This window comes from Primulina eburnea, chromosome 4 (assembly GCF_022965805.1).
Source record: "Primulina eburnea isolate SZY01 chromosome 4, ASM2296580v1, whole genome shotgun sequence".
NCBI lineage: Eukaryota > Viridiplantae > Streptophyta > Magnoliopsida > Lamiales > Gesneriaceae > Primulina > Primulina eburnea.
The window spans coordinates 33,871,797-33,886,627 of record NC_133104.1 but is presented as its reverse complement, the minus strand read 5'-3'; the positions used below and the strand labels follow the sequence as shown (position 1 = coordinate 33,886,627).

General features: G+C 34.5%; 1 protein-coding gene across 1 annotated transcript; it reads left to right on the top strand.

Annotated features, from left to right (window-relative positions):
• The first annotated feature begins 12,821 nt into the window (after window positions 1-12,821).
• Window positions 12,822-13,826, top strand: LOC140830217 (uncharacterized). The gene has a single exon (XM_073193501.1). The coding sequence runs from the start codon at window positions 12,822-12,824 to the stop codon at window positions 13,824-13,826; it is 1,005 nt and encodes a 334-aa protein (XP_073049602.1).
• Window positions 13,827-14,831: the final 1,005 nt, after the last annotated feature.

Here is a 14,831-nt window from a genome sequence, read left to right as displayed (position 1 = left end):
AATAATAAAATAAATTTTTCATAAACTTGTTATAAATCCTGGGAGGATGTTAAGACGACATCCCACACTCCCGGTAAGGGATACGACAAGTATAAAAGCCTATAAGGTTTTTAAACAAAATAAATTATGACACTCATTATAATATTATGATATGATATACATAATTATTTAAACATGTCTAATATTATATACATCATATTATTACCATAAAATTATACAAATACATACATTTATTTTTTGTACACCAACGGTCATAAATGGTAACAAACGGCTAGTTTTTGCCCTATAAATATCATCTCACAAACACATTCAATCACTCCAACTTTCTCTTCTTCTCTAAAAATTATTCATCATCAAATTTTTCGAAGAAAAAAGAAGATGGCTTTCTCAAGGATATTTTTAATTATTTTGGTTATCATACTCACGAGTCTTGAATTTATCGGAGAATATCCTCCTCGTGCGTTTTCTTTATTTTTACAAATACTTGTACTTGTTGTTTATCCGTTACTTTGTATTGCAATATTTATTAACTAATAAAATGCATCGTAATTTTTTTTAGTACCACCATGTCAAATTTAACAAAGCTCGAATTTATTGCGCTCGACATCACGAGAAAGAATTATATGCCATGGACTCTAGATGTAGAAATGCATCTTGAGTCATTGGGTCTAAGCGAGACCATTAAAGAAAATGGCATATGCACGTCACAAGAAAAGGCAAGAGCCATGATATTTTTTCGTCGACATCTCGACGATGGATTGAAATGTGAATATCTGACTGAAAAAAATCCCATGGCTTTGTGGAAGGGATTAAAAGAAAGATTTGAACATATAAGGGAAGTTATACTTCCGACCGCCCGAGATGAATGGAACACACTGAGATTCCAAGATTTTAAAAAAAGTCAGTGATTACAATTCGGCGATGTATAGAATAATCTCGCAATTAAAATTTTGTGGACATGAGGTCACAGAATCTGAGATGCTTGAAAAAACATTTTCCACATTTCATGCATCAAATATTACTCTACAGCAACAATATAGAGTACGTGGATTTGCGAGATATTCTGAACCCATCGCCTGTCTTCTTGTGGCGGAAAAGAACAACGAGCTATTAATAAGAAATCATCAGTCCCGACCCACTGGATCAACAGCATTTCCAGAAGTAAATGCTGTAAGTAAAAATGAATTTATACCTGGAAACCAAAATCAATTTCAAAGACAAGGTTTTGGTCGAGGTCGAGGTCGTGGACGTGGACGTGGACGTGGACGTGGAATTGGTCGTGGTCGTGGACGCGGCCGTGGTTTTGAAAATAATAGAGATAGTTATAACTCATCTCAAAAGAGCGTCCCAAACCATCCACAGAAAAGACATCATGAGAATACAAGTGTTAATGAGAATCACTCAAAAAGATATGAAAGTTCTTGTTACAGATGTGGTACTCCAGGACATTGGTCCAAAGTTTGTCGAGCCCCTGAGTACCTTTGTAAACTTTATAAAGAATCATTAAAGGGGAAAGAAAAGGAGACCAACTTCACTGAACGCAGTGACCGTTTGAGTGATTCAACTCATCTTGATGCTGGTGATTTTATGAATGATTTCTCTGGAAATGATCAACATGTTGGTGGGATAGAAATGAACAATTTTGATGCTGCAGATTTTCTCAATGATTTTTCTGAAAATGAACAATATAGTGGTAGAATATAAATGTACAATAATTTGTTTTTCATGTATTCATATAATAATGTTTTATTGTACAATTATGATATGTGTTATATTTATATATGTATTGTCAGTAATTTTATTTCATTGCATATTTTTTTTGAAGTACAAATATGGAAAATGCTATGAGCAAAGCTGAAGTTTGCATACCCGATAGTGGTACAACGCACACTATCCTCCGAGATAAAAGATATTTCTTGGAACTAAAACCAACAAAAACAACGGTGAACACAATATCAGGTCCTGTAGACTTGATTAAAGGATGTGGTAAAGCACAATTTTTGTTACCTAATGGTACAAAATTTTTGATCAATGATGCTTTATATTCACCACAATCGAAAAGAAATTTGTTGAGTTTTAATGATATATATTCCCATGGGTATGATACTCAAACAATGAATGAAGGGAATGAGAAATATATGTGTCTTATCACATATAAATCAGGAAAGAAATATGTGATTGAAAAACTATCAATGCTCCCTACTGGATTGCATTATACACATATAAGTCCCATTGAATCAAACATGGTAGTTGATAATTCCTCGATATTAACCAATTGGCATGATCGATTGGGACATCCTGGTTCAACAATGATGCGAAGAATTATAGAAAATACACATGTTCATCTACTGAAAGACCAGAAGATCTTTCAGAATAATAAGTTTCAATGTAAAGCATGTTCTCTTGGAAAACTTATTATAAGACCATCACCAGTCAAAATCCAAACTGAATCACCAATGTTTCTTGAACGTATTCAGGGTGATATTTGTGGACCAATCCATCCACCATGTGGACCATTCAGATACTTTATGGTATTGATTGATGCCTCCAGCAGATGGTCACATGTATGTTTATTGTCAACTCGAAATGTTGCATTTGCAAGATTACTTGCTCAAATAATAAAATTGAGGAATCAATTTCCCGATTATACAATCAAGAAAATTAGACTTGATAATGCTGGTGAATTTACTTCCCAGACTTTCAATGATTATTGTATGTCTATGGGAATCATTGTTGAGCATCCTGTTGCTCATGTACATACACAGAATGGATTGGTTGAATCATTGATTAAACGTCTGCAAATGATTGCTAGACCAATGATTATGAAAACAAAGCTCCATATTTCTATATGGGGACATGCAATTTTACACGCTGCTTCATTAATTCGCATCAGACCAAGTGCATATTATAAATACTCCCCATTGCAGCTTGCATTTGGTAAAGAACCAGATATTTCTCATCTGAGAATTTTTGGATGTATGGTGTATGTGCCTATTGCACCACCACAACGAAAGAAAATGGGACCTCAAAGAAAGGTTGGAATTTATATCGGTTATGATAGTCCATCAATCATTCGATATTTTGAACCTCAGACAGGAGATGTGTTCACAGCACGTTTTGCTGATTGTCATTTTAATGAGGAAATCTTCCCAATGTTAGGGGGAGAACAAAAACATACCGAAAAAGAAATTACATGGTATGTATCATCATTGTTACATCTGGATCCAAGAACAAAACAATGTGAAAAAGATGTACAACAAATTGTACACTTGCAAAGAATAGCAAATCAAATACCAGATGCATTTGCAGACACAAAAGGGGTAACTAAATCATATATACATGCTGCAAATGCCCCTGCTCGAATTGAAATTCCAAAGAAACAAATGGAAGATACTCATGATGTCATTAAACGCCTGAAGCGCGGAAGGTCAGTCGGTTCCAAGGATAAAAATCCTCGAAAAAGAAAATTCATAGAGAAACATGATGATCACAAAATAGAGAATGTTGTTCCTGAAGAAACACATGATGATGAAAATGTTCTGTCAGAACCACAAACTGACGAGAATCATGAAATCTCTATCAATTACATTAATACTGGAAAAATATGTAACCGAAAAGATATAGATGAAATTGATGATATATTTTCTTATAATGTGGCAATCGACATCATAAATGATAATGAAGATCATGAACCAAAATCTTTTGGTGAATGTAAAAATCGGCAGGACTGGATAAAATGGAAAGAAGCCATCCAGGTTGAATTGGATTCGCTAAATAAACGTAATGTTTTTGGACCTATAGTCCTTACACCTGAAGGTGTAAAACCTGTTGGATACAAATGGATTTTTATTCGAAAGCGAAATGAGAAAAATGAAATAGTAAGATATAAAGCTTGACTTGTTGCACAGGGTTTTTCTCAAAGGCCTGGAATTGATTATGAAGAAACGTATTCTCCTGTGATGGATGCAATTACGTTTCGGTATTTGATTAGCTTGGCGGTATCTGAAAATTTAGAAATGCGTCTTATGGATGTTGTTACAGCTTACTTATATGGATCACTTGATAGTAATATATATATGAAAATCCCTGAAGGATTTAAGATGCCTGAAGCACAAAGTTCAAAACCCAGGGAATGTTATTCTGTGAAATTACAAAGATCATTATATGGGTTAAAGCAATCAGGTCGAATGTAGTATAATCGACTAAGTGATCACTTGATGAAAAAGGGATATGTAAATAATTCAATATGCCCTTGTGTTTTCATTAAGAAAACAACATCCGGATGCGTAATTATTGCTGTATATGTTGATGATTTAAACATCATTGGAACGAATAAGGAAATTCAAGAAGTTGTGTCATACTTGAAGGAAGAATTTGAAATGAAGGATCTTGGAAAAACCAAGTATTGTCTGGGTTTACAAATTGAACAAAAAGAATGTGGAATGTTTGTTCACCAGACAAATTATACAGAAAAGATCCTTAAACGTTTTAATATGGATAAAACAAATCCTTTAAGTACTCCAATGGTTGTTAGATCATTAAACATAGAAAAGGATCCATTCCGTCCATGTGAAGATGATGAAGATATTCTTGGTACAGAAGTACCATATCTAAGTGCCATCGGTGCCCTTATGTACCTTACAAATTGTACAAGGCCTGATATATCTTTTGCCGTGAATCTGTTGGCAAGATTTAGCTCATATCCAACAAAGAGACACTGGAACGGAATTAAACATATATTCCGTTATCTACGAGGAACGACAGACTTAGGACTTTTGTATTCAAAAGATGCTAATCCAAGTATAATTGGTTATGCCGATGCTGGATACTTATCTGATCCACACAAGGCACGTTCCCAAACTGGATATGTATTTACTCGTAGAGGCACTGCAATATCTTGGCGTTCACAGAAACAAACGCTCGTAACAACTTCATCAAATCATGCCGAGATTATTGCACTACATGAAGCAAGTCGTGAATGTGTGTGGTTAAAATCAATGACCCAACATATCCAAATTTCATGCGGATTATCATTTGATGAGAAGCCTGTGATACTATATGAAGATAATGCTGCATGTGTTGCTCAAATGAAAGAAGGATACATAAAAAGCGACAGAACTAAACATATTCCTCCTAAGTTCTTCGCATTCACCAAGGAGCTTGAGAAGAATAAATGTATTGATGTTCGTCACATTCAATCAAGTGAAAACTCATCAGATCTCTTCACAAAGGCACTACCTACGTCAATATTCAGAAAGCACATATATAATATTGGGATGCGCAATCTACGAAATTTGTGAAGAGTTGTTCGTGTCAACATGAGGGGGAGTTCACGTGACTGCACTCTTTTTCCCTTACTATGGTTTTTATCCCAATGGGTTTTTCCTAGTAAGGTTTTTAACGAGGCAGTACAAAACACGTAATGAAGACATCATCGTATCATGATCATCATCACAAGGGGGAGTGTTGAAATAATATATTTTAATATGGAAAAGTAATAGTTGAATATTTGAATGTTGAAAATAAGAGTTGTAAAGTTAGAAATTTGTGTGTGATGATGTAGGTAATGATGTATTTTATTTTTGGATTATGTGTAATGAAACTTTATAAATAGATCTCTCATTTGTGAAGAAAATCACAATTGAGTAGAGAGAAAAATATTATAAAGTGTATAGTTTGATAAATTTTGAGAGTTTGAGATTTTTACTTTTTACCATAAATTTTTACTTTTTCACAACAAAATTGACAAATATGGTTTGTTTACCATATATTAAACCGCATTTTATGACTAAGTTGATTCGGTTATTTAAGTAAATCGCTTCATGTTTGCATATTTAAGTAAATCGCTTCATGTTTGCATCTATTAAACAGATCGACTCGAGTCATTTATACAATTAAATGAATATTTTTTGACATAAAAAATAACATATTTTTTTGAGTCGGATCAGATCAAATATCATAAGAGCTTTTGTGTTTAATGAATTGGTTTAAAAATAAATAAATTATTTGATATATTAGTTGCAATAATAAATAAATGTCCAGTTCGGGGTACAACACTGGATGTTATAGAAATATAGAATGCCGATGCTTTTGTTGGCTTTGCCCGTATTACTGGGCGAGAAGCCGATGAGGCTCATGTTCAGCTAGTGATCTTTGTGTTAGACGACTTATCGAAAAAGAACAAAATTTATAGAACCCTCGGAAATATATCTCATGATCGTAAACCACGAACACATGAATTATAACAATCTCATGTTTTTATCAACGTGAAATTATGTACAAGGGTGTTGTGATTTAAACTGCGATAGTCTCTGGTTCCCAAACAAGTGATAGTAGCTGTAAATTCTCACTTCATTCAAAAATAATAAAAAGAATCTCCCAACCATATTTCTTATAGCAGATTGTTTGACAAAAAATCTCAAATCAAAATAAACAAAAAAATCCAATCTTAATTCTAAAATATTACCAATTTATCAAAATAACATAAATTTACTTTCTCAAAATAGACAAAAACTTCAATGAGATATGTCTCACAAATGAGACTGTCTTGCATGTCAGTTTTATTAGACATATCTCCAACCCGACTTGATCTATTAAAAAATACTATTTTTTTTACTAAAAATATTTATGAACCGGTTGACCCACAAAGATCCGTGCGTCTCATAGGAGACCTCCTCAAACTAACCCTGAAATTACCAAGATTACCACAAACAAATTAAGAAACTCGATCCCATAAATATTCAACATTCTCCTAAGATATTAATACCAATAAAAAGTCAGGCAATCAACAATCAACCACAATATCCAATATTCAACTAAATTATCAACACCAAGTCATCCGATCGTAATAACTGTGGAATACTAATTGATTACCAAAAATATCAATACAAGCCAGCTAAAACATCGGGCCAACATTCTCTATCTTTGGCTTGTTTTGGACACAACCTCATACTTTCAACGTCAAGATATCTCCCCCTCAGTGTCATAACCAGCCAAAGTGATCTCTCCTCCTTTATTCCAATCCAAACCAGCAAAAGTATGAAGAGTGTGAAGAATTTTAGCTTGTTGAGAGATTAATTGCTCAAGACAAGCCTGAATCCGTTTTTGAGAACGCTTGACAGATCTCAAACATCAGAACAGCAGATGAACTATGAGAAGAACCAGCAGCCTGTGAATCTATAGTAATGTCAACGTAAGAGTGTCTAGGATTACCTTTGTCGCTGCTAGCATCAGAAATCTCCTGCTCAATATCTACCATCCGATTAACATTTTTTCAAACGGTCATCAACTGTCACAAGTGCGTCAAGTGCTCACTTGGTTCTTTAATGGAATGTTAGAGTACTTAGAAGTTGAAAAATCAAGGATACCCAAGCCCCTTCCAAGTCAAGCGGGAATTCATCTCGGACACGATATGACTGAAAATAAATGTCCCCAAAATCCAATGGCAACCCTTTCTGCACTCGATACAAAAAGCATGCAAGTTTGACCTTGATAGTGGAAAGATATCTAGTATGGACCCAATTGTATCGGCCAACTCGCAAAAGTAAAGAGTACTTTGGAGTGGTTTGGGAACCAGCAAGGTGGTTAGATTCAGGCCACGGAAAATCAGTTCCTGTCAGTTCTTTAGCCAAATCGTCTAAATTTAATTCATCGTTAGAAAGAGCAGCCGGCTCAAGGTCAGAAGTGGCAGTGTGCCACGACCAAAAAAATCATTAATCACACCAGGATGAAAATAAAAACTTTCCGATGCACACATACACGTCATGAAACCACACAGATCCTTCCACAACTAAATCAGGTATCAAGTTAGCATAAAATTCGTAAACAGTGGAACTGAGAAAAGGTTTGAGCTTGACGATAGTATCCCACAAATTCATCTTTTTCAGCAATTCAACAATCGCAATAGTTTCAAATTCATTAGAATTCAAGTTGTGTTCACCAATTAGCATTCAGCATGACATTAAAGCCCAATTTAACCAATTCTGTGCACCAGAGAACTTAACAGACAACATTTGAACCATGGTTGTCAAAAGCAAGAGGCGCCACCAGGCATGGTTCCTCGGAACGGCTGCGGTGCTTGGAACGGCAACTACCGTTCCAGTTCCAATGTTATGTTGCGGAACGGTTGCGAACGCTTGTATAAAAAAATTAATAAATTCAAAAAATTGGTACAAAAATTTAAATATAAATTACATCATACTAAAAAATAAAATATATGCGTTGGATAAATGAAAATGGGTCAATGAAAAAGGGAGTGAGAGTTGTTTCACATTGGAAAATAAGCCAAGTTTGGTCTTCTTTAATAACTCAAAGTTTGTGCTATGGGTTTGGGCCCCAAGGGGTACCGAAGTTTTTGGAAGGAGGAGACATTGCTATGCTAGGTATCGGTGAATTAAACACACGCACGCGCGCGGCGGCTCGGCTCGGCTCGGTTCAGCGCGGTGAGGTGAGGTCTTTTGACCGTATTAATCGTTTTGGACAAAATTTATTTGAAAATAATTTTGTTGACAAGCACATACACACGAAAAACAGAAGCCGAAAGAAAATTGAAGAAGAGTCTCACTTCCTCTTTCCAACTCACCACTTCAATCATCTTCTTCTCCATCAATAAAAACAAAACTCATGTCCATGTGAATATTGAAAATTCGGATTTCCCGTTCCGAACGGCCATTCTGTTCCACATCGCCGTTAAATCGCCGCTAAAAAAGCGAAGCACAGCGCTACAAAACAATCACCGATTTGCCCTGGAACTTTGGAACGGCGGTCACCGTTCCCGTTCCGGAACGGCCTGACGCGGCCGTTCCGGCGAACCATGCCACCAGGCGAGGACCCTGTGCCTGGGATGACCCCAGGCGCAGCGATTCACTAAGGCAAGCCCACACGCTCGCATGGACTAGCCTTGAAAGTTCACTCAGGCGAGCTTAAAGCACACCTTAGTGAATTTTTTTAAGTACTCGTTTAAAACAAAAAGCTCAAGCCCAAACCCTAGCAGCCCAACCAATGCTGGAATTAGAAGAAGAGAGTGATGAATAGAAGAACGAGGTATGGGCATCTACATCTAAAACAACCAAAAAAAGACCGATTTCACATCTTTTGGAGGAAGAGAAAGAAGAAAATTGATGATAATCAAGAAAATTATGAAGTACAAGAAGAACATAAGTCCAAAAGTTCTGGAGACTCTGATGATTCGATGGAATAAGATGAACTTCAATTAATTACTATGAACTTAGTAATTTTTTTTGTTCTAAGTGAAATTGTGACTTAATTATTTCACATTTTAATATATTTATTTTTAAATAATTTTTTTTAAATTTTAAAATGTGTGCTTTGCTTCGGTAAGGTGCGCGCATTGCCTTGCACCTTGTGCCTCGGGCTCCATGGCTCTTGTGCGCCTATGATTTTAACTATCATACCGCATAGAAGCATAATATGCAGACACTTTGGACACACTGCCACCGTGTCTGAGGTCAAGAAGCTGCTCCCTTTATATTCGGTTTGGCTGCCTAGTAGAAGAGACGCTTTTGGGATTCTTCTTATAATTATTCTTCACCGGTTCAGGGACTCCGCGATCACCATCAGAAGAACTGTTTTCAAGCACCACAAAATCAGGATCCACCACAGTGTCATGCACTTTCTGTTTTCCTTGTCAACGATTCCATAGAATCTGACTAAATAACTGTAGCACAGAAATTTACTTTCTCAAACTTAACATGAAAATACCAAAAGTACAAAACAAAAATTAAGAACTCGATCCTATAAACAAACGACACAATATTTAATACTCCTAAAATATTAATATACCAATAAAAAGTCATGAAATTAACAACCAAACCACGATATCCATCATTCAACTAAAATATCAACACCAACTCATTCAACGTAATAACTGTGAATACTACGAATTGATTACGGAAAATTCAAACCAAGACAAACAAAACATCTGACAAACAAAATAAATGTGAATTAAATCATTTGAAATCGATATATTAGCTTTTCAGATTTCGAATTCACACTCTTCAACTCAAGCACTTGTATCTACAATTTAGTCGGTTTCAAATACCAACTTCAAATCATTTTCCCACGAAATATTTTATTCCCTTAACGTCCAGATATACCACAGATCAAAGTATGCTGGTTTTAAGGAGAATACTCGTTCTTGCTTCATGTACAGAGCTGCATAAATCGGAATCAATCATGCAACCTATAGACCAAAGCTTTTAACCATTTTTCTTCTTTGAAAAAAACACTCCAGAACATTCCAAAAATCAAATAAATCAAGCATTAATTATTCGAAAACCTGTTTGTATTCACCTACCAATCGCAAGCAATGGAGGAAATTCTGCTGCTCCCATAGAGACACAAGGAACGCCGTTTACCTCCTTAAAGTCGATGGCTTCATCGAATTTTTCACTCAATTTTGTTCATTTCTGCAGGTGATTTTATAAGCTGAGGTATTGAAGATTTTGTGGATTAGGGTTTAGCAAATACGGCGGGGAAGCCCAAGCTGAATTTAATGTGATTTATTTAACGTTATTTAAGGAAATAAGAAGAAAAAACAAATAAAAATAAATAAATTTAAAAGGTTTTAAGTGGGGGTAGAAAGGACATTTAAAATGTGAGTTTTTATAATTTAACTTTGTAGGAGAATTATCTGGCCTGTTTTGTTTTGTAACTCTGATCAAATATTTTTTTTTTTTTAAATAGCCTCATTTAGTGTATTTGTTCACTACATGGGAAGGTCATTTTTTTTAAAAAAATTTGACTAGATGGGTTACTTAAAAAACTAACCTTAAATAAATTTTAATTTTAAAAATTAGCCTTTTACCATTCGATATTTGATAAATAACACTCACTTAAAAAAATAATTAATTAATTGAGAAAAACGTACAAAACAGGGGAGAAAGGAAATCAATCGGTTCTTCTTCTTGTTCTCTCCATTTCTCATCCTTCTCAGTACGATTTCTTTTCTTCATCCTTCACTCATTGATCTTCTCTTCAATTTTTTTATTCCTCTACGTTAAACAAGAGAATATTGTAGTCATTTGCTTTCCTAAAAAAAGTTTCGATCTCTCTCAACATTGTCAAAGATTTTAAATCAGGTGTAAGTTTCTAATGTCATCTAAATTTTTTTTTATCGATTTATTGGTTTTTATTACAATACATATATTGTAAATATAATTTTTCATATATTTCATTCTTAATTGTTCGGTCGCCCAAACATTATGGGTTCAGTCGCCTAATTATGTTTTCAGTCGCTCAATTATGTTTTCAGTCGCCCACTTTGATATGTTATGTCATCCGATTATATGTTAAATCATTTAATTTTCATGACATCTTTATTGTTTATTTTGTATAGGAATGACGATCATCCAGATTTTGATTAATTCTAATGAAGAGTGGAAGAACGATGAACAAGGAACTTATACATGGTTATCCGAATCTAAAGAATGAACAGCTATTTCCATTGATGGTAGTAATTTGACCATAGAATGTGTCATTAATGAAATATACGAGACACTTGGTCTGGCTAAATCAGATGTTGAATTGACATTGAGTTATTTACTAGAAGTAGATTCTTGCAAACATGCCCAATCTATATACGAAATTCACGATCCTTGGGAACATATATATCATTTGGTAATTCACGTACTAGACCTGTTTTGCATGTGAAAGTAATTGAGATTTGTGATATTGGAGTTGATAGAGAAAAAGTTAATGACATTGATGTGCATTTTGGAGATGTGGAGGGTAGTGCTGTGAATTATAATATTAATGTAGAAGATAGAAAAAGAAAATGTGATTTTGATGTAAATGTAGAATGTGGAAGAAAGGAAATTGATTTGGATATGGATGCTTTTAATCAAGGTCTTCATGATGAATATTTTGGTTGTACTTTTATCCAAGATGGTTTTGAATTGACTGCAGCAACAAAAGAAGTCGTCGTTGAAGAAGATAATGCCAATAAAAACTTGAACCAAAATGATGTCTTCGATCTACCAAGAACACAAAGTCCACATGTTGATTTCTATCATTCTGATTTAGTGGAAGGGAATACACAAAATTTGTTGGCGATTAACGATGGTGATGGTGCATTTTCATTCACCGATGGATCGAATTTATTAGTTGGTCAAAAGTTCAACATTAAAAATGAACTTAAGAAAGAATTGACTAAGATTTCTTTGAATGCTTCATTTGAAATGAATGTTGAAAGGTTGACAAAGACACTTTATGTGGTGGGATGCATTACAGAAAAATGCAGTTGGAGAGTGCGAGCAACACGAAAGGCTAATTCAACTCAGTTTGAAATTCGAATTTATTGTAACATACACACATGTGACCTTTCTGACAGAAGACGAAGGCACCGACAAGCAAGTTCTATTATAGTTGCAGATGTATTGCTAGAAAATTTTAGAGGGCAACAAATCACCCCCGTGCCAAAAACAGTAATGACGATGATGCCAAATAAAGGGCTTGGTGTTAGCTACTACAAAGCTTGGAAGGGCAAGCAACTTGCTCTTAATCATTTGAGGGGAGATCCAGAAGAGAGTTACAGAACTTTGCCAGCTTATTTATTTGTTGTTAAGCAAGTGAACAAAGATACTATAACTCATTTGGATACTGACTCTAGTGGAAGATTTAAATACATGTTCCTAGCTTATGGGGTATGCATCTCTGGGTTTCGTAAGATGCGAAAAGTTATAGCAATTGATGGGACTTTTATGAAGAGAAAATATAGAGGTGTTTTGCTTCTTGCAACAGCCTAAGATGGAGATTTACATCAATACCCTATTGCATGGGGTGTTGTTGACTCAGAGAATGAAATGTCATGGACTTGGTTTTTGCAGAAATTGCATGAACTGATTCCAGATGATCCTGATTTGATAATTATCTCTGACAGACATGCTGCCATTATCAGCTCAGTGGCCATTGTGTACAAGCACTCACATCATCTACATTGCACATGGAACCTTTCGCAAAATATCGGTACCCATTGTGGTAAAAAGGGTGGTGGGGTTGAGTTGTTCATGCAAACTGCATATGTTAGCAAAATATCCGACTTTAACATGTTGTATGAGAGGTTGAAAAATCAATACCCAAGTGTGGCTTCATATCTTGAGAAAACCAGTTCACCAAATAAATGGTCTAGAGCTTTCTGCCGAGGTAACCGATATGATATTATGACAACTAGTGGGGCTGAGTCGATAAATTCTAGATTGTCTGAGGAAAGAGAGTTACCAATCATAGCACTGTTGAATGCAATTCAAAATATGATTTCAGTTTGGTTCATCAAACACCGCACAACAGCAGAGTTAGCTTCATGCAGAACGAAGTTGACTCCATCTATAGAGTTGATTTTGCGAACTAGGTTTACTCAATCACAATGTCTAAAGGTAACTCAATTGAATGATTCTGAATATCATGTAGTTGGTGATGATGCAGATGAAATAGTTGATTTCTCCACCTACTCCTGCAGTTGTTGTGTGTTTCAATGTGATAAAATTCCATGTAAACACGCATTAGCAGCTTGTCATCTAGCAGATTTTGGTATCTATGAGTTGTGCTCACCTTATTACCTTGTGCATATATGGCGTCAAGCCTACTCAGGTACTATCTACCCCGTGCCTCATTCAAGAGATTGGAAGATTCCCGATTATATTTCTAATTTGGAAATGCTACCTCCTAACTTCAAGCCAAAACGGGGGCGACCAAATAAACGAAGAAGACCATCTATTGGAGAGTTTGGACGACAACGAAAAAAAAAGGAATGCAGCTTATGCAATGATGTTGGACATTATAAGACGAAATATACTCGTAAAATCACTTGATGTACTAGAAAATATTGTTTTTTGAAAGTGGATGGTTGGATGTTTTTTTTAAATGTAATTGAACATTAATGATTTAGTATGAATGAATCGAAGATATTTTGTACTATTCAATGTATAAAATGTGATCAAATTAATGTTTTGTGGACTATTTACTATATTATAGTATATTATAATAGTTTGAGTATAAAATATAAAAGTTGCGTAAAATAATTCAAAGAGCGACTGAGTGACATATGATTCTTATAATAGAAAATACGAGCAGCTTCACGTTTGGGGTCTATTTAATCTATTTTAGTATAGTATAATGGAGTATAATGTGAAATATAAAAATAATGTCATAATACAAAAAGCGACTGAATGATATATGAGTGATCTAATAGAACCACTTGATGTACTAGAAAATATTGTTTTTTGGAAGTGCGAGGTTGGATTTTTTTTTTAAAAAAAATGTAATTGAACATTAATGATTTAGTATGAATGAATCGAAGATATTTTGTACTATTCAATGTATAAAATGTGATCAAATTAATGTATTGTGGACTATTTACTATATTATAGTATATTATAATAGTGTGAGTATAAAATATAAAAGTGGCGTAAAATAACTCAAAGAGCGACTGAGTGATATATGATTCTTATATTAGAAAATACGAGCAGCTTCACGTTTGGGGTCTATTTACTCTATTTTAGTATAGTGTGATGGAGTGATAGTGTGAAATATAAAAATAATGTCATAATACAAAGAGCGACTTAGAGCGACTGAATGATATATGAGTGATCTAATAGAACCACTTGATGTACTAGAAAATATTGTTTTTTGGAAGTGCGAGGTTGGATTTTTTTTTTTTAAAAAAATGTAATTGAACATTAATGATTTAGTATGAATGAATCGAAGATATTTTGTACTATTCAATGTATAAAATGTGATCAAATTAATGTTTTGTGGACTATTTACTATATTATAGTATATTATAATAGTGTGAGTATAAAATATAAAAGTGGCGT